Here is a 14,028-nt window from a genome sequence, read left to right on the forward strand (position 1 = left end):
TTAATCTCTTGGACTTTTGCTGGAGCATGCTCATTGGCTTTCCCTTCCTGCCATGTGTAACTCTTCCCTTTGGAGGCACACTAGATTCCTTGATATCAGCTCCAGCTGCTGCTGCTGCAAGCCCTGGCCCCTTGCCAGACCTCCTTGCAATTGCCTTGGTCCTTGCCATCACTCTGAAAAGCTGCATACAAAGCAATGGAAAAAGATTACAACCATGGAGAACATGGAATGATAAAAGAAGGCAATGACAAATTGGATAAAGCAAAATTTAATAATTTGTAACAAAACGCGATTATGATAATTTGAAATTTCTAACTGCTCATCATCGTGTTTTTCTGCAAATACTTGAAACAACATGCTATTGCATTCCTACAGTGAATTCTCTGTCTTTACAACTACAAACAATGTTTATGCAAGGAGTATACAGCCATGAATAGCCTAGAAAGACACAAAATCACAATGATAGGGGTGGATGAAGCAGCAGTTTCAAATTTGCAACAAAATGTGATTTGGGCTGTTTGGGATTTCTAAAGCCCCCTCCTCGCGTTTTACTGCAAATTCTTGAGGCAGCATACTGGAGCATGCCTTCAGTCATTTCAGTGGTTTTACAACTTAGTGCAAGATGGATTGAGTCTATAGAAAGCAAGAAGTGAGCAAGCTCTCACACAACAAGCCCAATTAAAAAGTCTTCCTGCTTCTACTTGCAGTGGAAAAAATCTAAGAAATGCATATAATATTTATCATAATATCTAACCTACATCACATCAATCAGTACCTTACCCTAATATACTATTAAACAAGAAGAGAAGGAAATAGAGTGTCTTACTGACCTGGAAGCTATCTGTAGGTTACTGTGCTGATGTGATGAGTATCCTGTGCTGGGGATGAACCTGTGCTGGGGATGAACCTGTGCTGCTGGTCTGGATGCTGATGGTGTAGAGTAGGGAGGTAGAGATGCAAGAGAGCTGAGTTAGGAGAATAGATTATTGCAAAATACAAATAAAGTAGCTATTAAATACCACACATGTGAAATGTAGTCGTTTTTTCACACGTGTGGGTCCCACCCAGATCTTTTGGAATTTAAAATTTGACACGTGTGAAAGTCACTTTTTGCCTTGGAAATTGTGCCAATCATGATTTCATAATCAGATCCATTAACACTCTTCCCTCCTCGTCTTCCATCCCTGCCAGCACCCTCCCATCATCCTTTTCCTTCCCCCTCTAATCACTTCCTACCCAACACACTCCACCCACTCTGCAACCTGTCTGAAGACTACTACCACTGCCAGATCTCAGGTTACCTGGGCTGCAGCTCAAGTTTGGAAGAGAGCAAGAGAATCACCAGGGCAACTCCAACAGTATGGCAGAGGAAAAGAAAGATCAGAGATCTATACTCTTTTCAATGTTTTCTGATATATATTTCTTCCATCTATAGAATTCTTGAATCTTACTGCCTAAGAATCTGGTACATCACCCTAGGATTTGATTAGAGATGGATATGAATAGGACTTAGAATTTTGCAACAAAATGCGAGGAGAGTGCTTTACATTTTCCAAATGTTCCAAATCGTGTTTTCCTACAAATTTTGATATTAGTTTCAGTTATTATTTCTTCCTCTTTGTTTTGCTCTCTTGTGCCCTGGGGAATTCCTCCTAGTGTCATTTACTGTCCAGAACATATGTCCCTGGGGATTTCTTTCTTGATGATGAGAAAAGTTTTTGCTTTGGAACAGTTGATTCTCAGGCCCCTCCTTTCAAGAGGAAGCTGGACTTTTCTGCTGCTATACTCAGACCACAGCAATCACCAGGTGATTCATGTGTGCTCATGAAGAGAGTTGTTTGGTGATATCCTATACATTACCTGATTGCATATGTCAGCATATAGAATTCATGATATATAAAGTTTTGTTCAGGAAAAAGCAAGAGACTAGAGCAGAAAGGTGAGTCTTCCCTTTCAAAACAAAGGGAACCAGAAGAGGACAAATCTCCAGATTTGCTCCTATTTGACTTTCTTCACAAGTGCAAGGCTCAGAGGAACTTCCACATATACCACAATATTTTCAACAGGGAGTTCACTATGAGCTCTGTTTTGGATCATCACAGAGATTTTCTCTCAGACCATTGGGATACCTTCAAACAACTGACAGAGGTAGGAAGAATTGTGGAAGGTGAAAAGGTTTTTGTGCATATGAATCATATTGTCTCCATTGACAGGCTGAGGTACCATGTGAATAGAAGATTTGACAGCCTGCCTGAGGAATATAAATTCAGCTGTAACTTGCACACCAGAAAGTGTAGAGTGCTTGAGGAAACCATGGCATTCCTTATGTACATTGTCTTCCATTAGCAATCTCTAGAAGAGCAATTGCAGGAGGCTGAAGAAGAAGATATAGCGGAGGTAAAAGAGGATATTCTTGTGGCAACAGATATGGCAGAGCAGGAAGAAGATATCAACCTTGAGGATGAGGGGCTGCAAGTGGCTGCTCTTGACCTTGTTCAACTGAGGACTGAAACTCTTAGGGCAGCACAGCCAGTTGAAGATTTTGATGTTCAGAGCAGCAACTATGCAGTGCCCATGCTTCCAGGTGTCTTGATTGGTGGTAAAGATTATGTTTTCCTCCATGATATAGAGTGTATGTTCAATTTGAGGGAGGACTTTGCCATTTCTCTTATTGCCCAGGCTTCAAGGCTTGACAAGGAGGTTGGCATAGAGGATGACCATTCACTACTGGATTTGGAAACAACTTTTGATCCTGCAGAGGCCCTTACTATTTGTTTCAAAGAGGCTGAAAATTTTCAAGAGCCAGATGAAGCTGCCTTCCAGCTCACCCAGGAAGCTATGAATCTCTCAGCACTTCATAAGGAAAAGCTTAAAGAAGAGGCTGGACTGGAGGGGAGAGGAATAAATCTTTGGAAAGATGAACTTCTTGTTGCTGATGAAAATGAGAAAGTATGATATTATTACTTCAAATCAAATACTTTATCTTGTGTTTAAATGTTTTGTAGTTATGTATTATTGTCTCACTCCAATCTTTTGATACATGGCAGCTACAAATCGAGGATGACACATTCCTCCAGAGAACAAGTGGAAGCAGGCCGGCTGGGTTTGGCAAAATGTCAAGCCTAGCTCATTATATTCATGATCTAGGCAGTGCTAAGATCTTGATTTACCATAGGCAGTTGAGCAACAATGGAAAAGCCATTGTTTACTTCTTTAAATGTTTGTCTAGGGTTTTAGGTGGACATGATCTTCCATGGCAAAAGGAAAAGATCATTTTAATAGAGAGGTTGTCCGCCATAGATATATTTGGGGATTATGTGAATAAGCAGGCCTCTAGGGCCTCTTACTTTTTGTCTTACACTTCTTATGCATTAGCATGTGGTGTTAAGGAGCCCAAATGTCTGGAGGGCTATGGAAAACACAAGCTCATAAGGTTTCGAGAGCCACCCATGATTGCATCAAGCCACACAATCCAAGAAGAAGAACACGTGGAGATAGCTGAAGATAAGGATACCCCTCTCAGACAAGCAACAGAGGCAAGCATTGATAAACAGACAGTCGACATCAAGCCAACAAGGAAGAAAAAGAGTCCAATCAAGTTCAAAAAGAGAGTTCCGACTGGCAGGCCTTGGGAGTAATAGGATTTAGTCATCAAATATAGCACAAACATTATGTTGAAGTTGAACTGATTTGTACAAAGTCTTTGATCCTCATCAGTTCCTTGTCCGTACGGATGATCAGTACCCTTTTGCATTTGTCCCATCACCGTACGACACTTCAGTACTCTTCCCACACTCAGTAGCTTCTAAAAGCGTTTGACACTCAGTACCTTATTGGTAAGGATCAATAGTGTGTCGCATAATTAAGTAGTATTGATTGAATTTTTTGTGTGTAGCTCATGGATGTATTGATGCTTGTTAATATAGATCACATGTTTCACAAAAGAAATACTTTTGATGGAGTCTCAAAACATATAGGCATAACACCAAGAGTCACTTGTTCCACAGAATAAAAATCTATTGATTGAGTTTGAAAACATGTGGACATAACACCAATAAGTTACAAACTGCTATTCATGTTTACTTGTCCATTTATGGTTTCTAAATATCTTTGAATCCCTCCATTGTCTATGTCTCTCTGCTGCCATTGAATTGTCCAAAGTTTGTCTTCGTCTTTGCTTTTGGGCTAGAATAAAAGCAAGCTTGACTTTGGAACTAGCAACTTTTCTTTTAGCATGCAACCTTTGTAGAATGCCTCGGTAAAACCATTGGAAGACTTCCTTCAGACTATTTGCCTTTTGACTCCCTCCATAGTGTTGTGTGTGTCTGAAAAATGTATTACGTGCCATGTAGTGAGACTTCTCCATGCCTTGGGTAGACCAAATTGCTGGGCATCCATACTTTTTGACAAAATAGGGAAGGTGGTTGTAGATGATATGCTATTTTCACAGAGATAAGAATGCATAGTAAGTTATAAAAGAAAAGAGGATCACACTTAAGTAAAAGAAGAAGACATCACTTTACCATGTAGTGAGTTATATTGCAGGCTGTCCACGCATCTTTCATTGACTTCCCAAAATGTTTAATTGCCTCTTCAAAGTTCTTGTAATCACTCTTTGTCCATGTTACATTGTCACAGAACATGAAGAGTTGATCAAGAGACCTCCACACCTCTGCCTTCACATTTCGTGCTTCCCCATCTGCCTCATGATCTTTCACGGCATTATGGACTTGCTTCCACAATCCATAACTAATCCTTGAAACTGTTCTACCTTGCCTTACTTGCTTACTACTGTGTTTGGGTCGAGACAAGAATCTTCTTGCCTTAACACCACCAATAGAGGGCTTGATTGGTACCTCCTTGCCATTGGTAGACTTTTTAAAATCCTTTGTGATATGAACATCACCTCCATGCAGACCTATATCGGATAACACTTTTTCCAATGCATGAAGAGCATCCTTTCTATTTCTTTTGGGATGGAGTTTCCAAGCAAATCCAATATACAAAAATACCAATTTCTCAATAATTCGACATAGAGCATGCAATGTGCATATGTGAACATTACATAGTGGAATGTCAAGAATGGCCTTGAAGTCAGGGTCAACTTTATCTCTATTAGGTGCTCTCTTCCACCATTTGGAATCCATTACTTGAGCTGATTCTTTGCAGTAAAGACAAGGAGACTTTGAGTTACCTCCTTTACTAACGTTATACATGCACTTAAGTGTTTTAAGATCCCCCGCCATGTGCCACTCTACTTGAAAATCACCTTTTCCTGCAACATGGAGATTCTCTCCTTGCACTTGTCTTTTAATTATTCTTAGTATTTCCGTGTGGTGAAATACCCAATCTAGTGTTTCATGGACTTCTGTCTTCACCTGTGATTATACAAAACAAAAGTCTTACTATAAAAGATTTGAAAACATTGACTAGAATCAAGTACGAAATAAAAAATGATCATACCTGGAACGAGCCTAACCACCATATGTGTTTCTCCGACTGCACACTAAAATACTTCGCACTCGCTTCAGTCCATGATGTATCAAGTGCTCCATTCATCAATGTAATAGTAATCCTTTCCATTTTCTTTTCCTTTACAACCTCACACTCATCTAGTTTGATAACAAATTTCAAAATGCCTTTGCACTCTTCAAATGTTATTCCATAAAACTCGACCATTCTTCTTTGAAGTTGTTGTAGATCTACAAATATATTGTTCCAAGGGTCATACACAATGGTTCCTTTACCACCATGAAATATTTCTTCAATATGGATATATTGTCCAATAAACTCATCTATACTTTCATTCAAATGACCTCTTATCTTCCACACTGTTGCTGGATTTGGCAGTAAAATTCGTTTAATCCTTTGATCTCTCAAAGTTGAGGATATCGCATGGAATTTTGGAAAATCAAACTATATCCCTTCCTGCTAATTCCACTAACATGAGCCTCTTGGATTGTAGTACCATCAACTTGATTATTGGATATAAAGTCCTCTACAACATTGCGTTTGATTGTTTTGTATTTTTTTTCTTCAATCAAACCTTTTGCTACACCACAAGAAAGCAATCCTTTCATTTGTTTAACTGGAAGAAGGTTGGGATCCATATTTTCTTTTGCAGGCTCCAATAGTTTCCTATAGTAACAACACAATATGCCTATATTATTCAACACTTCCAATCCTGTTTTGCATTAATGGACAAAATAGATATAGTCATTTGAGAGCATTTTTTAGTATAAAAAATAAACAATTACAAACTAGCCTCGCTTCCTGAATTCTTCGCTTGCATCCACCAGTCCCAGCCTTCAAATTTGCAATGTTTTTAATCTTCCTGCTTCGTTGTCTGTCTCCAAGCACGGTTCTCTTCCTTCTTGATCTTGTCAACTCTTTTTTACTCTTTGAATGCTCCTCAATTTCATTCTGCAAACTGCTGCTCCAATTTTACACGAATAGCTATCTCTTGAATCCTGGCCCCCTTTTCTTGTAGGTACATTGTTTTATATGTTTCTGCAAATGCAGACTGTGCTAAAATATAACCAAGAAGTCCATTTTGTCCATCGCCCGCAAACCTCAGTAGTGTGGTTGGATTGACAAATGGAGGTGTAGAGTTTTTTACTAGACATTTTGGATATATACTTCCATCACACCATAAGTCAATATGTTGGAGCCCTTCTCTTCTCATATTTTCCCGTTGTTGAGCATTCAGCACCGTATCCTTTCGTCTTTTTTGTGCTGGAGCATATTGTTCTTCTAAGTCGATGTGAAGATGGTGTAATCGCTTCTTCTGAGATTGTAACTCACCTAGTATCGGCCATTTTTTGTGCTTCTGAGGTTGCAAAGTTTGCTTGTCAATCTCATAGTCTTTTTGTAACATGAATCGTGGAAGTGTGGCGGTATTCATACAATCATTAAGTTCAGTGATGGATTCTTTATGAGAGGCCTGCACACGTCGTCAAAAGAGATGTGGAATCTTCGAGAAACAAAAAAAAATTAAGGAGATATTTAATGCAAAATCGTGTTAGTTAGACAAAAGATTATCTTATTCTTTTCTGAACTGACAGTTCGGTAGTCCTTACTGACAGTTCTGAGCCACGTTTTCATATTTTATTATTTTTGAGGTCTTTTAGGAGAGAAATAAATCGAAAAATAGTGAATTTCTTACAGGGCCCCAAAATGAGCTCCCTTTTTCCCTAATGTAGTTGATAGGACAAATGCACTGCTAAAGATAGAAAGAATTAGCACAAAATCAACTGGCCGCAACTTGGACGAAAACTTCACAATGTGAAATCTACATGTCTACTAATACGGCTCAATTATATATAGTATATACACACAGAGAGCCGGCGGTGTATATATACACAAAGTACACGCAGATATATATACATGCAGATATAGACGCAGAGTATACAAAAACGAGTATACAACATACATCAAAAAAGCAATAACATGCAGATATATATGCAGCATTTGAGGAGCAAGAAAGTGAGAAAAACGCAGAGCATACTTAGATGATTTTCGCTCTGAAAATCGATTGTGGAGGGCTGGATAAAATGCAAAACCAAGAACGCAGTGTGCTAGAAAACACGCAGAACCAAGAACCTCGATTTATTGTTGTTACAAAATGGCGGGAAGGATCGACGGCATGGTCCACCAAAAGCAACACAATTGGATAGAGGTAAGTGCGCCCATGTTTAGGCAGCCAAGCTCGGGTGCCCAGGCTCTGGCAAAACAGGGACAGGAGGTGGAGGCCACGGTGGCAGACGAGCACCCAGGAGACATGGCGGTGTGTAAGGCACCAATGCATGGCACCACACCCCATTGGTCTAGCACCACGCATTTAGGTGGCCTTTAGGCGGTTTTTAAAGAGCCTTAGTCTAGACTTTTATTTTTTATTATAAAGGTTTTATAAAGAACCTTAGTCTAGACTTTTATTTTTTATTATAAAGGTTTTATAATCACATTCATTAAAGTCGGACACCGGCCAACTCATTAAAGTCGGGCCGACGAGTAATTGGCCCAATAGACCTTGTGTGGCCAACAATCCCAACTTGTGGGCACCCTAAACACACATTAATGTGTGAACTCTTAAAAAGGTGCCTATCCCAGTTTGAGGTGGGCTAGGCTACGCCACATGGCACCTAGACCCCTTCCACGGCTCAAGCCCACCAACCTCTCCTACGAGCCCATCAGAATTCTTGGTGAATCTCATCACTCCTAGGCTTTTTTAATTTTATGCAAGTGGACTGTCTCTAGGTGCTTTCGTTTGCTATCGAACAATTGCAAGTTGCCCTACTACTCTTTGTACATGTTGCTTGCACCTACACTGATTGGTACCAACTGTACACAGAGTTTATTGTAGCCGCCTGCACCAATTGCACCCGACTACACCTGGTATACTTCACCAGTTATACCCGACTATAGTACCTTTGTTGTACTTATAGTGTTCCTAATGAAGCTTCTTGCACTAGTTGTACCCGGCTTTCAAACCCTTGACCATCTCCTAATTATCAACAGTCACAATAACGACCCTATCGACATCTAAGTCTAGGTTCCCATCAAACACGTACCGATGACTTATCCTCATAATGGGGGTCTTTATAAATGTGTACCAAACATAGATGTGAGATACATGCTGAGAGGCGAGCATTGAGTGTATACTAACAACTTGGTACTATATGAGTACCTTCTCGATATTTTTTGTGTCCCTTTGACTTTGTAGTTCCTAATTCTTTTAAATAGAATCTTATAGTTGTACCATATAGCTATGACAATAGTATAGTTCTTCATGTTACTGTAGGGAAATACTCGTTTGCTCTTTCTTTGGTAAGAAGTATGTTTACGATGTCTACCATCAAAACAACTTCTATGGAACAATGTACATGGCAAGAAGTCTTGAATTAATTGTAGAACTACATCACCCTACTCATTCTCACTCATCCATATCCCAATAGTAGAAGGATCAGTAGTGGGAGTTCTTGCTCCTACATCCCATCCCAATAGTAGAAGGAACAATGTACATGGCAGGAAGTCTTGAATTAATTGTAGAACTACATCACCCTACTCATTCTCACTCATCCATAGGTACATGCTATCCCAATAGTAGAAGGATCAGTAGTGGGAGTTCTTGCTCCTACATCCCATCCCAATCGAACCACCGATTCATCCTATACCTGTTGTTTGAGAAATGCATTTGCGCATTGGTGCGATGTGAAATTGTTGGGGGTGAGAGGTGTGTAATCAATTGTTTGGAGAGATTGTTGAACACCAAATTTTACATTGAGGAGGGGTGTTGAAATATGCAATGTAAAAGTATTCGGGAAGTGTGTTCGTGTGGGAACACACTCTAAGGTTGAGATATTGTGGTGTGAATGGTGAGATCCATAAGACAAGTTGTGGAGATGAGTATGCCATATGGCATGATGATGTGTAAAGGGAGATAAGGTTGGAGGGCCTATATCATTGTATGGTTAGCAACACATTCCAATGGACATTGAGTTGAGTGTGCCTTATCTTGTCTACCTCTCATTAGTGTGCTAATTATCATCATGGCTTATCTTGATTATTTTGAGCCTCCTTTAGTGTGTATATTAATCAAGTGATTAGACTAGGCTTAGCACGATTCCACTTTCTTAACTTGGTATCAGAGTGTAGGTTAAGCTAAGCCTTGATTGGTATGTTTATTTTATTATGGTTTGTATACAGAGAAAAAATTATGGCACACTCATTATCATTAGAAGACCATATTAGGGAGTTTGGGAAAACCCCGATTCCCATTTTGCACGATAAAAAAATGGAGGGCACAATAAACCCATTTTAAGGTTTTCTCAAAACCCCTTCATGTGACATATCGTTGGAAAGCTCTTGAAGAGTAGATTCTAAATTTGCACTCTCCATAAACTTTGGAATTGCTATGCTCAAGATATACCAAAACATAAATTGAGTTTGATATGAAGGATTTGGGTGAACTCGGATTCTTTCTTGGTATTGAGGTGATCAGGACATCTCATGGTATATGGCTGGTGCAAAGGCAGTATGCCTTAGACATGTTAGCAAAGTATGGAATGACAGGTTGTAAGCCTATGGTGACACCTTTGGAGCAGAATATGAAGCTTATAGTTTGGGTGATGAACTGGAAGATGTCACCATGTACAGGAAAATGGTTGGTAGTCTTATCTACTTGACTATTACGAGGCCAGACTTATGTTATGTTGTGGGACTACTGAGTCAGTTTATGTAGAGTCCTAGGAAGCCTCATTTGGATGCTGTCAGGTAGATTATGAGATATGTGAAGACCACTGCCCATTATGGTCTATTTTATGAGTCAGGGAAAGAGTTGAATGTGTATGGTTACACAGATGCAAATTGGGCAGAAAGTTCATATGACAGGACATCTACTTGTGGGTATGAGTTTAGCATTGGGAGTGCTGTAATGAGTTGAAGTAGCAAGAAGCAACCCACATTTACCTTGTCTAGTACAGAGCTAGGGTATAGAGGTGCGGCTATGGCTGTATGTGAGGTGATGTGGCTAAAAAAGCTACTTGGTGATTTGGGTCAGCATTGTGATGATGGAGTAATAATCCCTTCTCATAAATGTCGTACCTTTTCTGTACATCATTTAGCCGACAACTTTCAAAAGCCACAGCATGGCCTTCTTGATTGAGAACTTCTCCAATGCAATCTCCGCAAGCATCTGCCTCCACCACAAAAGGTTTTAGTAAATCGGGAATGATGAGATCAGGTCGTGAAGCTAGGGCTGTTTTCAGCTTTGTGAAGGCTGCCTTCTCAGCTTCCATCCACCGAAAAGAGCTTTTCTTCTTTGTCAAGTCATGTAGAGGAGAAGCCATGTGTGCAAAATGCTTGATGAATCGGAGGTTGTGAGGTCCCTGCCCCCTCATCGGCGGTGCCCTGCGGGCGGGCGGCGGAAGCGGCGTCGGCCTTCTGCGCGGGGCGGGGATTCACACTCGGGGCCTCGCCCAAAGATGTCTGGGACGAGAGGCTAGCCCGGGCGGTCCCTATGTGTGAGAGTGTGTAGGGGGAAAGAGTGTGTGTTTGCATTAGTACATGTGCATGTGTGTACATGTGTGTGTGTGTGTGTAAGAGAGAGAGAGAGAGAGAGAGAGAGAGAGAGAGAGTTTCGACATTTGAGAGTGTGTGCATGTGTCTGTGAGAGAAAGAGGGTGTGCATGTGCATGTGTCTGTGAGAGAAAGAGGGTGTGCATGTGCATGTGCATGTGTGTGTGTGTGTGTGTGTGTGTGTGTGAGAGAGAGAGAGAGAGAGAGAGAGAGAGAGAGAGAGATTACATGTAAGATGCATTTATTTGAGAGTGACCACACCTCATCACTCATCCCTACCATTAAAATTTAATTAATTAAAATTATATATATGTGTGTAAATCTATTTAAGTGTGTGTGTGTGTGTGTGTGTGTGTGAGAGAGAGAGAGAGAGAGAGAGAGTTTCTATGTGTGAGAGAGAGAGAGTTTCTATGTGAGAGAGTGTGCGTGAAGAGAGAGAGAGTGTGTGTGTGCATGAGAGAGAGAGAGAGAGAGAGAGAGAGAGGCTGAGAATTTCTATGTAGGAGATAGTTTGTGTGGAAGGAGATAGTGTGTGTTTTCATTAGTGTATGTGCGGTGTGTACATGTGTGTGTGTGTGTGTGTGTGTGTGTGAGAGAGAGAGAGAGAGAGAGAGAGACAGAGAGAGAGAGAGAGACAGGTATATAGGAGATAGTTTGTGTGGGAGGAGAGAGTGTGCGTTTAGATTAGTGTATGTGCGGTGTGTACATGTGTGTGTGTGTGTGTGTGTGTGTGTGAGAGAGAGAGAGAGAGAGAGAGAGAGAGAGAGAATATATGCATGCATGTGCGTACATCTGCATCTATGTGTAGAATGTGCTTGAGAGAGAGTGAGATAGGGCAGACCTGGAGAGAGAGAGAGAGAGAGAGATGTAATGAGGGAGGGTGAAAAGAGAGAGAAAGAGAGTGAGAGATAGAGAATAAAAAGTAACTTTTAATAAAATATAAATTGAATAGAAAACATATATGTATATGTGTGTATACATGTGTGTGTGTGTGTGTGTGTGTGTTTATTTACATTTATATATACATACATACATATGTATGTATATATATATATATATATGTTTGTGTGTGTGTGTGTGTTTAGATGTGTGTATGATATATCTATCTATATATTTAAAAGTGACCACAACTTATCACCCATCTCCGCACATTAAAATTTAATCAAATTAATTAAATTATGTCTATGTTTGTATTTATATTTTTAAATACATGTATATATGTATAAGTATATATGTCTATGTATAGGTTTATGTATCTAAAACATAATATTGTATATACTATATATTTACATATGTGTATGTGTGCGTGAGAGAGAGAGAGAGAGAGAGAGAGCGCTTCTATGAGTAAGAGAGTGTAAGAAGAGAGAGGGAGTGTGTGTGTGTTTGTGTGTGAGAGAGAGAGAGCAGGTGTGTATATGTGTGTGCATGTGAGAGAGAGAGAGAGAGTTTCAACATTTGAGAGTGTGTGTAAGTGAGAGAGAGAGAGAGAGAGAGAGTCATGTGTATGTGTATGTGTGTGTGAGATAGTTGTAGAGAGAGAATAGTTCTTTTCTAGAACCTTGGTCGGCTGCACAATGCTCGGGTACAATACTAGTGGGCTAATTATTGGAGTGACTTGAACCACAAAAGACCACTCCAATAATTCGCCAAAGAAAGGCAAACTATTGGCCTGACCCACACCCATCGCATGCACCAGTTAGTAGACTCAGCTGCTGAGGCTGGAACAAAATTGTGGTGAGACTGGAATGGCGTGCGGCCTTGTTGGATTGGTGTCATGGATGATGAATATGTTGCTGCTGCTAGCGTCGACCTGCAAGTGTAGTGGTGCTGCAGCAGCAGCAGCAGCACCTGCCAAAAACAGCAGCAGCAGCAGCACCGCACAGCAGCAGCTGGAGGTGCTGCGGGCTTTCAAGCAGGCCATCAGCAGCGACCCATCGCGGGCCCTGGCGTCTTGGGACGTAAACAACCAGAGCAGCAACCCGTGCACTTGGAAAGGCTTGCAATGCAACACGCAAGGCAGTCTCACAGGCATCGACCTCCGCAACAAATCCTTGCAAGGCTCCATCTCCCCCTCCCTTCGCCTCCTGCCTTCTCTCTCCTCCCTCGACCTCTCTCTCAATAACCTCTCCTCCAGCCTCCTGGCCCTCTCCCTTCCGCCTTCCCTCTCCTCCCTTGACCTCAGCCATAACTCCCTCCACGGCTCCTTAGCCCTCTCCTCCATCCCGAACCTCTCCTCCCTCCAATCCCTCTCCCTCGACAATAACCTCTTCTCTGGCCCACTCTTCCTCACCCCCTCGTGCCTCCCTCGCCTGGTCTCCCTCTCCCTCTCCTCCAACTCCTTCTCTGGCTCCCTTACGTCCAGCTCCCTCTCCCTCTGCTCCTCCTTGCAATTCCTCAACCTCTCCTATAATGGCTTTACCGGCCATTTGCCTCCCTCCCTAGGCAACCTCTCCTCCTTGACTTCCTTTGACGTCAGCGGTAACAAACTCCAAGGCCCCGTCCCTCCCTCCTTAGGCAACTGCTCCGCGCTGCAGGTCCTCAGCTTCGCTTCCAACAGCTTCTCTGGCACCATACCGACCTCGTTGGGCCTGGGATGCAGGAACCTGACCTACCTCACCTTCTATCAGACCCTCGGCATGAGCGGCGTCGTCCCACCGGAGATCGGGCTTCTGTCCCGACTTCAATACATAGATCTGGGAGGGAACAGTTTCACTGGTAGGATCCTCGACGTGCTGGCAAATTGCAGCGACTTGTCTACAGTGGATTTGCACTCTAATTCTTTTACGGGACAGTTGTCTCCCGACTTAGGATCAAAGCTGCCCAAATTAACCTCCTTGACGCTGGAACTAAACGCGTTCACTGGTTCAATCCCTGCATCTCTCGGAAACTGTTCGAGCCTCACGGTGCTGCCAGTGGGCTTTAACAGTCTTTCAGGTGCGTCCTTTAATCGCG

At 41.6% G+C, this 14,028-nt stretch overlaps 1 protein-coding gene across 1 annotated transcript in view; it reads left to right on the forward strand.

Moving 5' to 3' along the window:
• The first annotated feature begins 12,693 nt into the window (after positions 1-12,693).
• The window catches only part of LOC147637918 (uncharacterized), a 7,450-nt gene continuing 6,115 nt past the window's right edge, over positions 12,694-14,028 (forward strand). Inside the window, exon 1 of the mRNA XM_086799762.1 lies at positions 12,694-14,010. Coding sequence (XP_086655888.1) covers positions 12,822-14,010 — 1,189 coding nt within the window. The 5' untranslated portion in view covers positions 12,694-12,821. The remainder of the gene's footprint in view (positions 14,011-14,028) is intronic.

Source organism: Cibotium barometz, chromosome 6, assembly GCF_041138505.1.
Source record: "Cibotium barometz isolate CiBa-2024 chromosome 6, ASM4113850v1, whole genome shotgun sequence".
Lineage (NCBI taxonomy): Eukaryota > Viridiplantae > Streptophyta > Polypodiopsida > Cyatheales > Cibotiaceae > Cibotium > Cibotium barometz.